Source organism: Acipenser ruthenus, chromosome 16 (assembly GCF_902713425.1).
Source record: "Acipenser ruthenus chromosome 16, fAciRut3.2 maternal haplotype, whole genome shotgun sequence".
Taxonomy (NCBI): Eukaryota; Metazoa; Chordata; class Actinopteri; order Acipenseriformes; family Acipenseridae; genus Acipenser; species Acipenser ruthenus.
The window spans coordinates 31,817,033-31,832,066 of record NC_081204.1 but is presented as its reverse complement, the minus strand read 5'-3'; the positions used below and the strand labels follow the sequence as shown (position 1 = coordinate 31,832,066).

Here is a 15,034-nt window from a genome sequence, read left to right as displayed (position 1 = left end):
TAGCTGCTTCCTGTCTACGTGCACAGGGAAGCAACAGAACCAAAAGACTTGAGAATCCCCTCTTTTGAGGGACATGTATACAGGGGTTACGAAGCCAGAATCAGTCGAAAAGGTTTAGGGGGTACCTCTGGAGCCATTGCATGCTTTGCACAGGCTTTCCAAAGACTGGACGTACATTGAGCAGTTAGTGCAATGATCACAGGTGGTATTCCTAGAGGCGTATTGCAAAGTGTTGCTATTTAATGTGTCAGGTTTCTCGTCTCTGTCAGTTTGTTTGTAAAGTGGCCAAGCGATACAGACCTCGTCTACAGTGACACTGATGACATCACCGTCTACTTCCAATATGACCAAAGCAGGGATGTGAAACAAACAAACAATCAGCAGAACTTGGGTTTAAAAAAAGAATATGTTTTATTTGATTATGCAGCTTTTACAAAACTTAACAAATATAAAAATATATATGTGTGTATTTGCACAAAGGCTATGGAGCGCTACACATTCTAAACATTTTAATAACAGCATTCGACATTAACCCTAGTTGAAACGACACACAAGAACATGAAATCCTAAAAACGTATCATTTTTTTTTGGCAGCAAACAATATAATATTCATAAGCGGAGCAGAATGTAGACAGCAGTCTTAACGCAGCAGCAAGGACATGCTCAGATAGTGCTTTTCCTTCATTTTCTAAGTACATAAATTACTGCTGTAGACCACAGTGAGGAAAGTGGCTGGTACCTCCCGAGCTCCTCAGCCCTGCTCCTCGAGGGCTGGTCCAGTCCGCGTTTCTGCACAGCCTCCACCTGCATTCCAAAGGCATGTCAATCTTCCCTCTGACCACACACACACACGGCTCTGGAGAAAGTCCCACTGAGATTACAATATCTTTTCAAGGGAGCTCTGGTTAAGAAGGTTAAAAACACAAATTCAAATGAACACAACCAATACAAACAACTTAATCAAATTAAAACAAAAAAAAAAAACTTAGGAGCATCTACTATAAACAAACTCCTTTTAAACCGTATCAAAAAGTTTCATCCTGAAAACTGAATACCTTTCAGTACAAACCATAGGAGCTGTGCAAGTTAGAACAGCCCGAGATCTCAGATGAGAAGTGTGCTAGAGGTCATTTGAAACGTGCATGGATACGAACGCCTCTACTGCATTGTATCAAGTGAGGCTTGCTGATCTGCAATTACCAGATGGTAGCCTGTATGGCTGAGCCAAGCTGCTGCAGCTCAGATCGATGCCTTCTCTGTGTGACTAAGAACCAAGTGACAAGAGCAACAGAGAGCCCGCTGGGATCTGAGCAGAGATCCCTGAACCGCATGAGGAGAGTACTGAACCGATATGAAGTGAAGCAACACTGCGAGGTGAATGAGGGACGCATGTGTGAATGGTTGGGTGGCGCTCCACCCTTCCCCAGGGGGCTGAGGTGGCTGGTTGGGGGGCCCTGGTTACACCTCGTAGGGGGGGGCCGGTAGGGTGGAGCTGGAGGAGGCGCTGCTGGTGGAGACGCAGTCCGGGTCGTCTTCGGGGATGAGGAGAGAGCAGTCTGATCTCACGGACCCCCCCGGGCCCCCACAGCTATTAGACATGCTCCCCGCCCGCTCCTTCACTGTGCACACCGGCTCGGAGAAGTTAGGCTTGAATCCGTCCACGATGTCCTTGGAAACATGAAGCCACTCCTGCAGGGAGAGAGGGGAGAGGAGGGGAGGGGGGAGAGGGGAGAGAGGGGGAGAGGGGGAGAGGGAGCGAGAGATAAGAGAGAGGACACGGAGTTGAGAAGGGAGAGTGATGGGGAGAAGGAGAGGGAGGACAGGGAAAGAAGGACGTTTAGATACAGTAGTTAGATCACCAGGCTACATCAATAGGTCCTTGCCTCTTCACACACCCAGTTTCCATACCTGGAAGTTCCCGTCGTAGCTGTTGAAGAGTTCCTCGAAGTTCTTCCCAGGGTTGGGGATGACAGGCACCAGGATGATGCGCAGTCTGTGGGACAGAAAGCACAGTCAGGGACAGAGCCAGGGGCCTGAGGCAGAGACTGAACATCCACTGCAGAGAGGCAGAGTCTGGGGTATGGGCTTCACGATTCATCCCCTTAGCCGTGCCCCTGGTGACACGGCAGCACAGAGACAAGCCCCTGGCTCAGGCACACAGCGTGACCTACCGTTCATTGTGGATCAGACAGCAGGCGAGGATGAGCAGCACGGCTGAGCCCATGATGGGATAGATGACCACAGAGGGGTTGAAGCTGAAGTGAATGTCTGTGTCTGAGGGGTCAGGGGACAGCCCAAGAAGACAAAAACAACAGAGAAACTCTGTGTCAGTGCTCGTCGTCCCTGCTACCCCTGCGGCTGTTTGTTCTAATCGCTTCTCTTTTTTTTTTTGGAGTGCAATAAGAGCAATCGCTGTCAGCACTATACTATTACACTGCCCTTCGCTGTCTCGTGCATTGGAACACAGTATTGCACTCCTGGATTGTTCTGCTCTGTTAGGAGGCAAAAGCAACACTTCTTATGGGAAGAATGCAGCGATTACATGCAGCACTAACTGCAAACTAAACTCCACCGTCCCAACCTAACATATTTACACGTCAAAGCAAAACCCACTGGGGGATTAAACTCTACAGCAAGGATGGAAATAAGACTCCTACTGCATAGCACTTTCACCCATTCCAGGTCTTAATACAAGCTTAACTAGCCCCAGTGTGTAGGTAACAAGCTCAGGTGGGTCTTATTAAAATCATATAGCAAAACCAGGATACGGGTCACGCTGCTATGCAATGGGAGCCTTATTTCCACCTCTGTACACGGATAAAACAAGGCTCTCTGTTTAGTAACCCAGAGTTAAGTTTAGTCGAAGCTTTCATCAGGAAATCCTGTGTTATTGTCCATGATCGATTCAGCCCTGCCAGCATGACAAACTGCGTGCTGATGGCAGACATGCTTTGGGGTTCAGACGTACCTTTACTGGTGGCATTGCTCCCCCAGTACGCAGGCTGGCTCCAGTCACTCCAGTAGTCAGATGCGCCACAGAACTCATTGATCCTGACCTTCACTTGGAACTCATACAGCTCTTCAGCATCGGCAAAGGGCAAGTTAAAGTACCTCTGAGAAGTAAATGTTGGGGAGTTCTGGGGGGGGGGGGGGTGGGAGAGAGAGTCAAGTGCTGCCCGTTAATGAGGAGCACTCACATCGTTTTGAGATATTAGCAGTATTAGGTGTGGCAGTGGCAGCTGCAGATTTGCAAACTCATAAAAGCTGCTCTCGGAGGAATGCTTAATAAAAGGCGCAGCTCCTTACCTGCCAGGCAGAGTCCGTGCTGCTTCTATACCTCACTATGGACTCCAGGCACTGGGATTTGCTCATGCTGGTGTTCCAGTACAGGTACAGACCATTGCTGCTGCTGTTGTCCACGGTCAGGTTTACTGGGGAGTACAGTTTCACTGACACACAGACACAGAGAGAAAACAACATTAGCCAATAGAGAAGCGCAGTGCTTGTAATCACAGCCTCTGGCACACTGGGTAGTTAGACAATGGCTGTGGTACCTAATGGTTTCAGGTTGATGTCTTTGTTCCAGATGGCCGTGTTGTTGGCTGAGGACAGCTGCACTTGGAAAGTTGCAAAGCGCATGTGGGAGTTGTACTCCAGTCTGCAGCCCACATTGTAGCCCTCCACCTGGGTGTAACTCGGGCACTCTGCATACTCAGCGCCTGTCCTGTACCTGGTTCAGAAACAGTAAGACATGAAGCCAGTGCACCAACAAAACTGCATGTTAGACCATACCCTGCAGAATACCAACGAATTACAAAAGCGCATTGGTAGAATCCCAATGGAAACCTGCCCATACCTGCACTGTTAGTTGTCAAAGAGAAAGGCACATTAACCATGCTGGAGAGGAAAGTCTGGCACAGAGAGGCTTGAAACACCCCCCCTGCAGCAGTGCTTGTGCAGGAACTCCAGCTGCAAGCACACGGCTTTCTTTTACTGGTTCCTAAAAGGTGGGATTGCACAGAGCTTGCACCGCAGGCTGCACTGAGGCAGCTTACTGCTGGAACGCCTTATTAAAACTCATGGGCTGCCTGCAGACTCTCATGACAGGTATAGTGCTGGGCAGTGCCGTGGGTTTATCATTGAAAGCAGTGGCTCAGTGGCGCCCTCACCTGCTCTGGAAGGTGTAGTTGCGGTCTGGCCTGCCCGTCTCCTTCCAGGTGCACTCAGTGTAGTCCTCGTCATGGATGAGGCAGCGCACACCTGCATGGAGAGACGCTGCAGTCACACTGTATCGGATAGCTGATTCCAGCACATTAGGTGCAATGTTTATCCTCAGCGTTAATACCCGTAATTCAAATAACATTTTACTACACATGAAACTTTGGACCGGCACACCTGCTTTAGGATTCATGTAAAGTTCCATGCATACAAAACAAGCACATGTTTCTGTACGGGATAAAACAGCATCATCTAATTTGTTGTACTTAACAGGTACTGTTTTGAGACTTGTAAGCGCACAGTTTCTGTAATGGAATTACATGCAAACCCACATTTCCTGGTAGCGCGTTACTCACCACGCTGTAACATTCCTGCTAACTGAGCACCCTCCTGTGCAATACACAGTCACAGTAAGCAGTGAGCATAGGGTTACCATGTGAGTCCATGTACACGAGGGCAGGCTTTCCAATCACACCCTCCTACTGTAATAATGAGTGAGTGAGTGAGTGAGAGAGAGAGAGAGAGAGTGAGTGGCGCGAGGCAATGTTAGTTCGTTGGAATTCAGTAAATGTCATGTGGTGATCTTACAGGAATGAATGTGCTGTTACAGTGCGGCATGTCATTCAACAGCTACCAATATACATTCGCTGAGTGATCTAGTGGTTCTCAAACTGGGGTCTAGAGACCCTAGGGGGGCTGCTGAGGTCACCCAGGGGTCCCGAGAAACACATATATTAATTTTATAAAAAGGTCTCTTTCACTGGCGCTTTGAGAGACAGGCACCGGCATACTTACAGGTTACATACATTCAACGTTTACTGTCACTTCTCTACCCTATATTTATTTTCCTTTTCAAAACCGTTCACAAACAAACACAACTTCTGATCTAGTGCAAGTTGAGATTGTGATCCCCACGTTTCCATGGTTAGGTACACCACAGATAAAAAACGCTTATGTATGATGTTAATAGCAGTGGTGGTAGATTAAGCTAGTCCACATGCACTAGGAAGGATTGCCAGGCTTCCTAACCCTTCCTTATAAGAGCAGTATAATCTTCTCCAATGCAAGGGCACACACACACAATCCCTGACTCAGTGAAGCTGTGAGGCTGGAGCAGCCTTGCCTGGTGTTTTTAGCCCTGCTTCTAAGAAACTGTTTTTCTTTTGCACTGAAGGGATTTTGAAAGCGGGGGCTGCCCACAGTGAAACAAGAAATGAGACGGAGTGTCTAACAGAAACGCTGAAGGAAATCCCCACCCCCACCGCCATCGTGTTCATCATCACTGCATGATCTTACACTGGAGATGGCTTGTGTATCAAGTAAAAACTGGTGTAGGAACACAGGCCCAGGCATGAAGATACATGAACATTACTTTAGGAGCTTGTATAGCTGTGATTGAAATAGCAGGCAATCACACCTCAATTGGGACCTTAATTAAGACAGCTACATTATATATATATATATATATATATATATGTTTTTTTAATAAAATAAACTGACATTCCTAAAAGTGTTCCAAACTGTCGACTGTTTTTACAGGAGGCGTCGGGAACTGTCTAGAACAGTTTTAAAAACAGGCTTTTCATTTCAATCTCAGCGTGAAAATAATTCACTTAAAAAAATCAGTTATTACATAGGAGCACAACTGAAATATAAGACATTATTTTTGAATGTAAGCTCTCATCTTCAGATCTAATGTGTTCTGTAACACATGAACACACGGACACTAACTGAATCACAGGCAGTCAAATCAGTGACACGTTTCTGATTAAACCCTCAATAAACATTTCCTATTTCACCTGCTCAGAAAACAGAGCCGAGGACCAGGAAAACAGATCCCTGCTAACCAATCTCCTGGAAGCCTATTTTAAAAAATAAAAATTCAGCACAAGACACTCTGTTTAAAGACTGATCTTTTTTTCGAAGTTTGGTCGTGTTTTACCAGGCGTTTTTACTTTGGGATGGCTTGTCATGAAAGGCGCTATAGAAACAGAGTTTGATTGCTTGAAGTTCCCCAGAAGGAGCTGAAAGGGAGCCCAGCAGCGATCTGGCTCCCCTCGGGCTCAGCTGACACTGGCCGATTGCGAAAACATATCCGACCGCACTTCCTGTTCCACTTTAGGTAAACCAGTTATTACAGGTAAGACTTAAAAACGATTTCAAAACCTCAAGTGTCTTACCAAATTGTTACTTTGAACCCGAAAACAAACATGAGACGTGTCACAAACTAGTATGAAACCAAAAACAAACCACCCAGCGAAACACACGTCTACAAACCAGCCTCGCCAAGGGGGGTACTTGTGGCGGAGGGGTCATTATTTCCTGCTGAGAAACAATATAACAAAATGAACAAAACACACACATGCTTACCAGTGCTGGCCTCCCCGCTGCACTCAAACCCTCGGAGAAGTAGCACAGTCAGTACCAGTGCTGTTCCCCGCTCCATCACTCTGTAACTCTGGTATTTCCCTTTGCTGACAGCCACGATTCTCTGCTCTCTGCTGATGAAACGGTGCTTGCTTGTGCATCTGTGGTGCAGCTCGACACAGATATATATGCATTTCCATTTCCTGTTCAAGATCTCGCTGACAACCGGAACCCAGCACCACACACGCATCAGCTTAGTGCTTTCATTAGATTGAAGTCTCTTGGTAACATTTCAATCTCCTGGGGCTGGTTTCACAAAGCAAGACCAGGTAGCAGTCTGCTAAATCCAATACATAATTTTAAAAAATAATACATTTAATCATGCAGACTCGCTGAGTGGATTTCTACTAAACTTTGTCGTTCTGTCTTAAAACATTGTTTGTTTGTTTTTTTGAAAGTGCGGTCAGTGCTTTGTGAAACTGGCCCCTAGCTCCAAGCAGTTTTGTTTTTAACAGTAAATTTGACCCATTTAAAAAGAACTTTCAGTCCAGCTGATTTTCAAAAGGGTTCTGGACCCGATTCTACCTGCCTCCTCAACCAGGTTTCAGGCTGTTTCAAATTTACTGACTATAGCAACACTTAGTTTAGAAAAGCAGCAAAACTTACTTAGATTAGATCTAAGTAACTTTGAAAAATTCCACATGGGATTCCCTACTAGGAGAAGAAACTTAGCAGCATGATGAACACAACTTATTTACAACTGTACCTGAAACAAATATTCTAGTTGTGATTCCTCACTTTAATCAGAGACACATTGTAGTGTGAAGAGGGAGAGAGGAGGGGGGGGCTGTTTCTGAAAAAAGAAACAAGGACCAGGGGTCACAGATGGAGATTAGATAAAGGGGCATTCAGAACAGAAAATAGGGGGCACTTTTTTTACACAGAGAATTGTGAGGGTCTGGAACCAACTCCCCAGTAATGTTGTTGAAGCTGCCACCCTGGGATCCTTCAAGAAGCTGCTTGATGAGATTCTGGGATCAATAAGCTACTAACAACCAAACGAGCAAGATGGGCTGAATGGGGACTCCTCTCGTTTGTAACCTTTCTTATGTTCTTACTGGTTTTTAATTGGTGGTTTGTAAGTAAGGCTGTACAATGCAATTCAGTGACTGAGACATACCCCAAAATACAACAGAGACAACTTAGCAAATACATGGTTATCCAGCACTCTCTACTGGTTTATTAACGGTTTCTTTAACAAGCAAAAGCTGAAACACATGACAGTCCGGGGTAGAAAACAGGCAGTTCCAGTCAAACCAGTATAGCTGGGCCAGCTGCCCACAGCACACGGATCAATGTCCTTCAATCAGAACTTCAAAACGCTCAGTCGCAATGCCAAGGTAAAGCTGAGAAGAAACAAAGTCAGGTCAAGGCTGAGGCTGACGCCTTTGTTTGACCTCAGAATCAAACCTCAGAATTCTATCACCAGTTTCAAATTCACTGCAAAATATCAGACAAAACATCACAGGATGAGGGGCGTGGGAGCGGGTTCACCTTAGCGTGTTGGAAATCCTCGAAATATAAACCCTTGCTGAGATAAAACACAAACAAACAGAGACCCTTTAGTGTACAGCACAGCTTTCACCGTGACTTCGGTCTGTAAAATGAAACATTAAGAGGCTTCGTTCACTGCAGCCCAACTGCTTTGTCCAGGAATGTGGCAAACTTCTCTGTCTGGCCGGGCAGGAAAGGGTTAAGTGCAGAGAGATCCATCGTCTTCAAAGTGTCCGAGAGTGTCCTGGGGGGGGGGGTTAAGAAGACAGGATCAATCGCTGTTCTACAACACACACTGGGTTCTATTACACCAGCGGAGAGCAGACTGATCTGACGAAGTTAGAGACACAGATGCTTACAGAATCAGTGGGGCTCTCCTGAACAGCCCAGTGCAATTTACACACCTCGCAGGCTTGCTCTCGGAGCTGCAACCTCTGCTGATGAAAATCTATCTTTCTTGTAAAGAACAACAGCTCTTCCTGCTGTGTCAACGCCCCTGCCTTATCTTATCTCATTGGGGATGGTGTTAAGGTGTGGGCACCATAGATGAAGATTTGCTGTTGCAACGGCAGCACACACTATGATCTTCTGTGGATCGCACAGACACAGAGGGAGCACTGAAGACGTTTTAAATAAATACGCAGAGCATTCACTGGTCTTCAGTCTTTGTCGTGTGCTACAATTACACACAGCTCCCAAGTATAGCTGCTTAGTGTAACTTATTTTTAGCCCAGCCAGTAGTTCGTTAACATCTGTGCCTGTCCTCCCACCCCAAACAGGTTTAGAGGAAAGACTGACGTGCACACACACACACACACACAAACCACAGTCTGTACACGTACTTGTTGGCCTTTTTAATTAACCTTTTACCGCAGTGTCGTTCAATTTGCTTTAATAACGTTGGGGGCAGTAACTGTGCTTCCTGTGCTTGTCAGCCTCCCTCTGCTCTGTGCTGCTGTAACCGAGGGGGGCTGTTATGCTGCTGAACAGCCTCCCTCTGCTCTACTTCCTTGATTCAGGCAGGAAGGTGCTTGCGTGATCTGGATCAGATAACAGGTTTGAAATACACATCAGTAATGGAAACTTCAGCTATTAAAGGTTTGGAGGAAAATTGTATTTGAATTGTATTGTATTTGACCTGCAGGTGCAGTAGTAATGAAGCTGGCTGCACTGACCTGCAGGTGCAGTAGTAATGAAGCTGGCTGTGCTGACCTGCAGGTGCAGTAGTAATGAAGCTGGCTGAGCTGACCTGCAGGTGCAGTAGTAATGAAGCTGGCTGAGCTGACCTGCAGGTGCAGTAGTAATGAAGCTGGCTGAGCTGACCTGCAGGTGCAGTAGTAATGAAGCTGGCTGAGCTGACCTGCAGGTGCAGTAGTAATGAAGCTGGCTGAGCTGACCTGCAGGTGCAGTAGTAATGAAGCTGGCTGCACTGACCTGCAGGTGCAGTAGTAATGAAGCTGGCTGTGCTGACCTGCAGGTGCAGTAGTAATGAAGCTGGCTGAGCTGACCTGCAGGTGCAGTAGTAATGAAGCTGGCTGAGCTGACCTGCAGGTGCAGTAGTAATGAAGCTGGCTGCACTGACCTGCAGGTGCAGTAGTAATGAAGCTGGCTGAGCTGACCTGCAGGTGCAGTAGTAATGAAGCTGGCTGAGCTGACCTGCAGGTGCAGTAGTAATGAAGCTGGCTGAGCTGACCTGCAGGTGCAGTAGTAATGAAGCTGGCTGAGCTGACCTGCAGGTGCAGTAGTAATGAAGCTGGCTGAGCTGACCTGCAGGTGCAGTAGTAATGAAGCTGGCTGAGCTGACCTGCAGGTGCAGTAGTAATGAAGCTGGCTGAGCTGACCTGCAGGTGCAGTAGTAATGAAGCTGGCTGAGCTGACCTGCAGGTGCAGTAGTAATGAAGCTGGCTGCGCTGACCTGCAGGTGCAGTAGTAATGAAGCTGGCTGAGCTGACCTGCAGGTGCAGTAGTAATGAAGCTGGCTGAGCTGACCTGCAGGTGCAGTAGTAATGAAGCTGGCTGAGCTGACCTGCAGGTGCAGTTGTAATGAAGCTGGCTGCGCTGACCTGCAGGTGCAGTAGTAATGAAGCTGGCTGAGCTGACCTGCAGCTGCAGTAGTAATGAAGCTGGCTGAGCTGACCTGCAGGTGCAGTAGTAATGAAGCTGGCTGAGCTGACCTGCAGGTGCAGTAGTAATGAAGCTGGCTGAGCTGACCTGCAGGTGCAGTAGTAATGAAGCTGGCTGAGCTGACCTGCAGGTGCAGTAGTAATGAAGCTGGCTGAGCTGACCTGCAGGTGCAGTAGTAATGAAGCTGGCTGAGCTGACCTGCAGGTGCAGTAGTAGAGATGTCCGTCCCGGTGCAGCTGTCTGGCCAGCTCTAACTGGTGATTGTTCATCAGCTGATCGTTTATAACAACCAGGAGAGGCGTCCCGGCTCCCAGGGTCTCCAGGCAGCTCCCCGCACCTGACGAGACAGGAGCGCCATTCATATAGCGTCTTTCAACCTCTACAACAGCATTTACCCTGCTTCAACAAGCTTATTAATATTCTTTACAATGCTCACCTTTTCCTTTGCCATGCTTTCACTGTGCTTTATTACACTCTGCCATGCTCTCACTGTGGGGCACTTGTATAAAGGTGGAAGGCAGGTTAAAACTGATAAACTAAAAGTTTTTCTTTTCAATCTAGTAGATTTCTATAGGTTTAGATAATCTGACTCACTCATGACTGCCTTAATCAAATCAAGATCTGAAAGCTGCTGCACTGCTGATTTTGAAAGCTAAACGAACGCACGGACGGTATATTATGTAGATGTAGAACTTGCTTGGAAGTAACCATTGCAAGGAGCAGCTTTGGGTTAGAGCCTAGCTAACTGTAAATGTTACAATACTACCTAGTAATTAATGAGGCAGTGAACTTGAACCCTTGTGTCTGTTTAGCAGTAACAATGTATCGTACTGGGTGATGTAGTCGTCAGCAGATATCCATTCCACAAGAGAGGTCAGAGTGGGGGATTGTAATCAAGAATAAAGAAACACTGACGCTCATTATAATGTGACATCATTTCCATCTGCTACAAACTATCTGATACAAAGACATTTCAAATGCCTGTCTCAATCAATATCGACTATAGAGAGCAGGGCTCTCCAACCCTGGGCCTGGGCAGCTGCTGGGGCTGCTGGGTTTCGTTTCATCCGATCTCTGTTACTTAATTGAACCAATTATTGGCTTAATTAGTCCAGGTTAACAGATGTTCCAGATCTTTAGCCACTGATGATGTAAAGACAGCTAGAAAACCTGCTTGGCAGGGGCTCTCTGGGACCAGGCTGGAGACCCCTGATATAGAGGGTTACCATATGACTCCATGTACATGAGGACAGTTCAGGCTTTTCAACTCGCACCCCAATGCATTCTGGTAAGTGTAGTCCTGGTGTGAAAGGCACCTGAGACAGGTAAAACGTACCAGAATGCACTGCGATGCGAGTGGAAAAGCCTGAACTGTCCCAAACTGTACATGGAATCAGTAAGCTGATATATTAATTCAATCAAACCTTACAAGCATGCTTAGTAACGCACGAACGGTGTTTGTCTTACCCGCATGGCTGATGACGAGGTCGGCGGTTCGGATCTCTCCTGTGATGGAATCCTTGTATCGGAACACCTCGAGTGTAAACTCGGCCGAGCTGTACGGAGCAGGTTCGACAGCGCCGCGTCCGATCTGCAGAACCAGTCTGCCGTAACCAAGCTCCCGAAGCGCCTGGAAGGAAACCGTGGGATTGGGAATTCATACACGAACGGGCGTGTCACTCTTACAACACGAAACTCAAGGCTGGGTCTATCTGCACCACCGGAGTGTCTCAATACTGAGGGATCGAAATGTTTAAGAGCACTCAGAACAAGTCATTGCGCATAATAACTCACTCCTGCAGAAGTATATTTTCAACTCAAAAATAACTGAGCGCCGAACGGACATATCTAACTGCCCTGACTTAAAAATTAAGTTCATCCCTCTCTGTGATTTTTATTTCTGTTACCAAACAACCGCTGCTAAACGTACCCAAGTTTTATTACTGTTTAATAGGAGTATACTTTTTTGTCCATTATTATTATTATTATTATTATTATTATTATTATTATTATTATTATTATAACTGGTTGGGTGGTTTTACATAAAGGTTTCAAAACTAACTGTGCAAAAAGTGTTGTATACAGCACAGATATTATGGGTAGCTGTGTTGGCGCTATATTGAATTCTTGGCAATGTTCACAGTGTTGCCAGATCTGAGGTTTACATGAACGGAAAGTTAGCACCTGTGGTGCCGTGTCGTTTCTTTTTTTTTTGGAAAACGTGCTATGTGGTTAACAAATGCATTGCTATATTTGATCAAAAGTCGCTTATCTTATAATTTACACCCGAGACATGTGTGTAATTAAAACTCCTTTGTCTCTTGAGTACCGACCCTGAACACCGCATACCACCAGAACCTTTCTATTGTGCCCCTCTGGGTGGAGGCACAATACTTGCTGAGGAGGGAATTAATTCAGTTGTAAGAGCCGTGTTTAAATGCGGTGCCAGTCAGTGAATATAAATTCTGGAAAACAGACCCGCTGAATATTCAACACAATAGGGCAGATACGCCCCGCCTCTTTCTCACCTCGCACTCGTTTAGTTTCGATTGGCTTAGCGAGCTATCAATCACATTCATTAGAGGTCCGGAATCACAATGCATCTGCAGAATTACTTCTGACGCGGGTCCAAACTGACAAACGGCTGCACTGACAATAAAAAACGAGTTTTAATATCTGCACACCGAGTTAATTTAGGTAAATAATAATAATATGATTAAATAATACAAGCTTAACAATAAATTACCTGGATGACGTCCTCTGATGTTACGCACGATATTAATTCATCGAAGCTTGTTGTCCCCACCGTGACGAACACGGACTTCATGGCGGGTTTAATAGCACGAATCAGGATTATATAATTATATTATAATCTTGAAGGTGTATTATTTGTAACGAGTTAAAGGTTAGGGCTGTCCGCTCGCACTGTGACGTTTCCGGTAGCTACAGGCCAACTGGTTGGTTTCCCGGAGTTCTGACTCCCAACCCTGACTGAGGCTATATAGAGCATGCATGCACAGTTTTGAAGTGTATATGACACATGCGGACAGCCAGACAGTCTGCAGACATACACAGATATATAGAACAAACCCGTGTGTGTGTGTGTGTGTGTGCGATCCAGCGCTGCATCTATAGAGTACCGTTCAACACAAAACTAGACTGACAGATCCTCGAATCCCTCCAGATCAGAGACGCTGAGAATGTTGATGCAATACTGGCATGCCCTTCAGATGCGGTTTGCCCTGCACATTTTTACCACCGGTCTCCATGGAAACCTGGCTGGCAGTTACCATTAGGTGTGCTGTTAGTGCCGCTTCTAAAGGGGCCCGAGGGACTGTGCGCTCATCTCATCACTCAGCTCTCCGCCTACACGAAACAGAGGGCACCGACAAGAGCCGTTTGCCATTAAGACCAGCTGTTACCTGGTACTAGCGCATCTGCTGCTAACGATCAGTGCTTTCATTGGATTAACTATTCACTGCCCGGTATCACTACTGCACCCTCTGTTGATTACATCCCATAACAAAAATACAATGCATTTTTCACCTTGAATATTATGTATAATACATTTTTTTTAAATGCTTTAACATTATGAAGAATACGTTTAGTTGCATGAATGGAAATGCAAGTATTTAATCAGTGCAGAATCATACTCTTGCAGCATTCACTCACCTGGTCTTTTGCCATTTCCATTACTGATTATTGGCCATAAACGAGACAAGCTTCGGTGACTCGGCATCCTGATCTAAACCTGCCTCAATACCACCACCTGCTGGGTCCTGGTGGTAACGCACCCTCTTCTGGAGACAGGAACGCCAGCTCAGTGAACCCCGGTGGCTGTGATGCCCTCTCCACATCCACAGGGGGCGCCGGGGACACAGGCTGCTTCAGCCTGCACACCAGGAGGGCTACAAAGGTCAAGAGAAGCACCAGCAAGCCAACAAAGAGCCCCAGGTAGAGGGGCAGGTTCTCAGGAAAGCCTGGGGATCTGTGAACCTCGGCTGTGGGTCGTGTCGTCCTCTCCATGGTCAGGCTCCAGTCATAGCTCCCGCGGGTCGCAGTTTGTGCTCCAGTAATTATAGTTTCCTTTCAGGTGTCTCCCGGCTGCTTTCCGTATTTGGATTGAAACTTGGAAGAGGAGTCTCTTGCTCAGTGTTTACTCTTTCAGCTCTGCAGTGTAAAAGACTCTCAATCCAGAACACGAGTCACAGACTGAAATCCAGGTTTGCTGGAAACCATCTTCAGCCAGCAAGTTAAAGCCTTTTACTGAAGAAGCCTCCACTGCGACGCATTGAGAGGCTTGTCTCCTTACCAAGGGAGTCCTGGCGAGACGGCCGGAGTCCCACAGCTGCAGTAACAAAACAAAGCAAGCCTGTGGAGCTGGAGGAGCGCACAGCCCCTGGGTAGTGAGAGCGCTGCGACTGTTTCAGGCAGTCTGGGCTTGCCGCTTAGCGATCTCCCTGCCTCTGCCGTGTGTGCGTGCGTGTGTGTGTGTGTGTGTGTGTGTGTGTGTGCGTGTGTGTGTCACAACTCCCCTCTCCTCTCATGATCTCATTTGCCAGATCACCTCTCAATCAGAGAACACCTAAACCCTTTTTCTTCTGAAGGATTTTAAACCCCTTTTTTTCTTGATATTTATGTTACAGTTAAGGTTAGAGTAAGATGGTGAATTCTAGCATTAGACTGGCCCGTCATCGGTAAGGGGGTATGAAATGAAATATCAATCCCAGCAGGTTTAACACAATAAGCACACATCACAAGAACTGTCCTA

The 15,034-nt window shown here is 46.6% G+C and overlaps 1 protein-coding gene across 6 annotated transcripts; it reads right to left on the bottom strand.

Annotated features, from left to right (window-relative positions):
• Nucleotides 1–387: 387 nt before the first annotated feature.
• On the bottom strand, nt 388–14,517 carry LOC117412019 (UDP-N-acetylglucosamine transferase subunit ALG13 homolog). Of its 6 annotated transcripts, XM_058989460.1 has the most exons (10): nt 9,278–9,293; nt 9,003–9,179; nt 6,589–8,383; nt 4,170–4,260; nt 3,555–3,730; nt 3,307–3,449; nt 2,969–3,137; nt 2,172–2,274; nt 1,909–1,993; nt 388–1,689 (listed from the first exon to the last, which is right to left on the bottom strand). In XM_058989460.1, exons 3-10 carry the CDS (start codon nt 6,833–6,835, stop codon nt 1,459–1,461), a joined length of 1,245 nt encoding a protein of 414 aa, XP_058845443.1. In that variant the 5' UTR covers nt 6,836–8,383; nt 9,003–9,179; nt 9,278–9,293; the 3' UTR covers nt 388–1,458. The 6 variants fall into 6 exon arrangements, 5 of the variants coding, with proteins under 5 accessions (XP_058845443.1, XP_058845442.1, XP_058845445.1 ...); XM_058989459.1 differs by lacking the exon at nt 9,003–9,179 and having other exon boundaries at nt 9,278–9,321; XR_009307505.1 differs by lacking the exons at nt 388–1,689; nt 1,909–1,993; nt 2,172–2,274; ... (3 more) ...; nt 4,170–4,260; nt 9,278–9,293 and adding exons at nt 10,462–10,600; nt 11,731–11,893; nt 13,010–13,538 and having other exon boundaries at nt 7,796–8,383.
• Nucleotides 14,518–15,034: the final 517 nt, after the last annotated feature.

Coding starts and splice junctions, on each gene's coding strand:
- LOC117412019 (XM_058989459.1), bottom strand. CDS start 6,835: ATGCGTGTGTGGTGCTGGGTTCCGGTTGTCAGCGAGATCTTGAACAGG. Junction 4,261..6,588: donor CAGCGGGGAGGCCAGCACTG/GTAAGCATGTGT, acceptor CTCTCCATGCAG/GTGTGCGCTGCCTCATCCAT. Junction 3,138..3,306: donor GCACGGACTCTGCCTGGCAG/GTAAGGAGCTGC, acceptor CCCCCCCCCCAG/AACTCCCCAACATTTACTTC.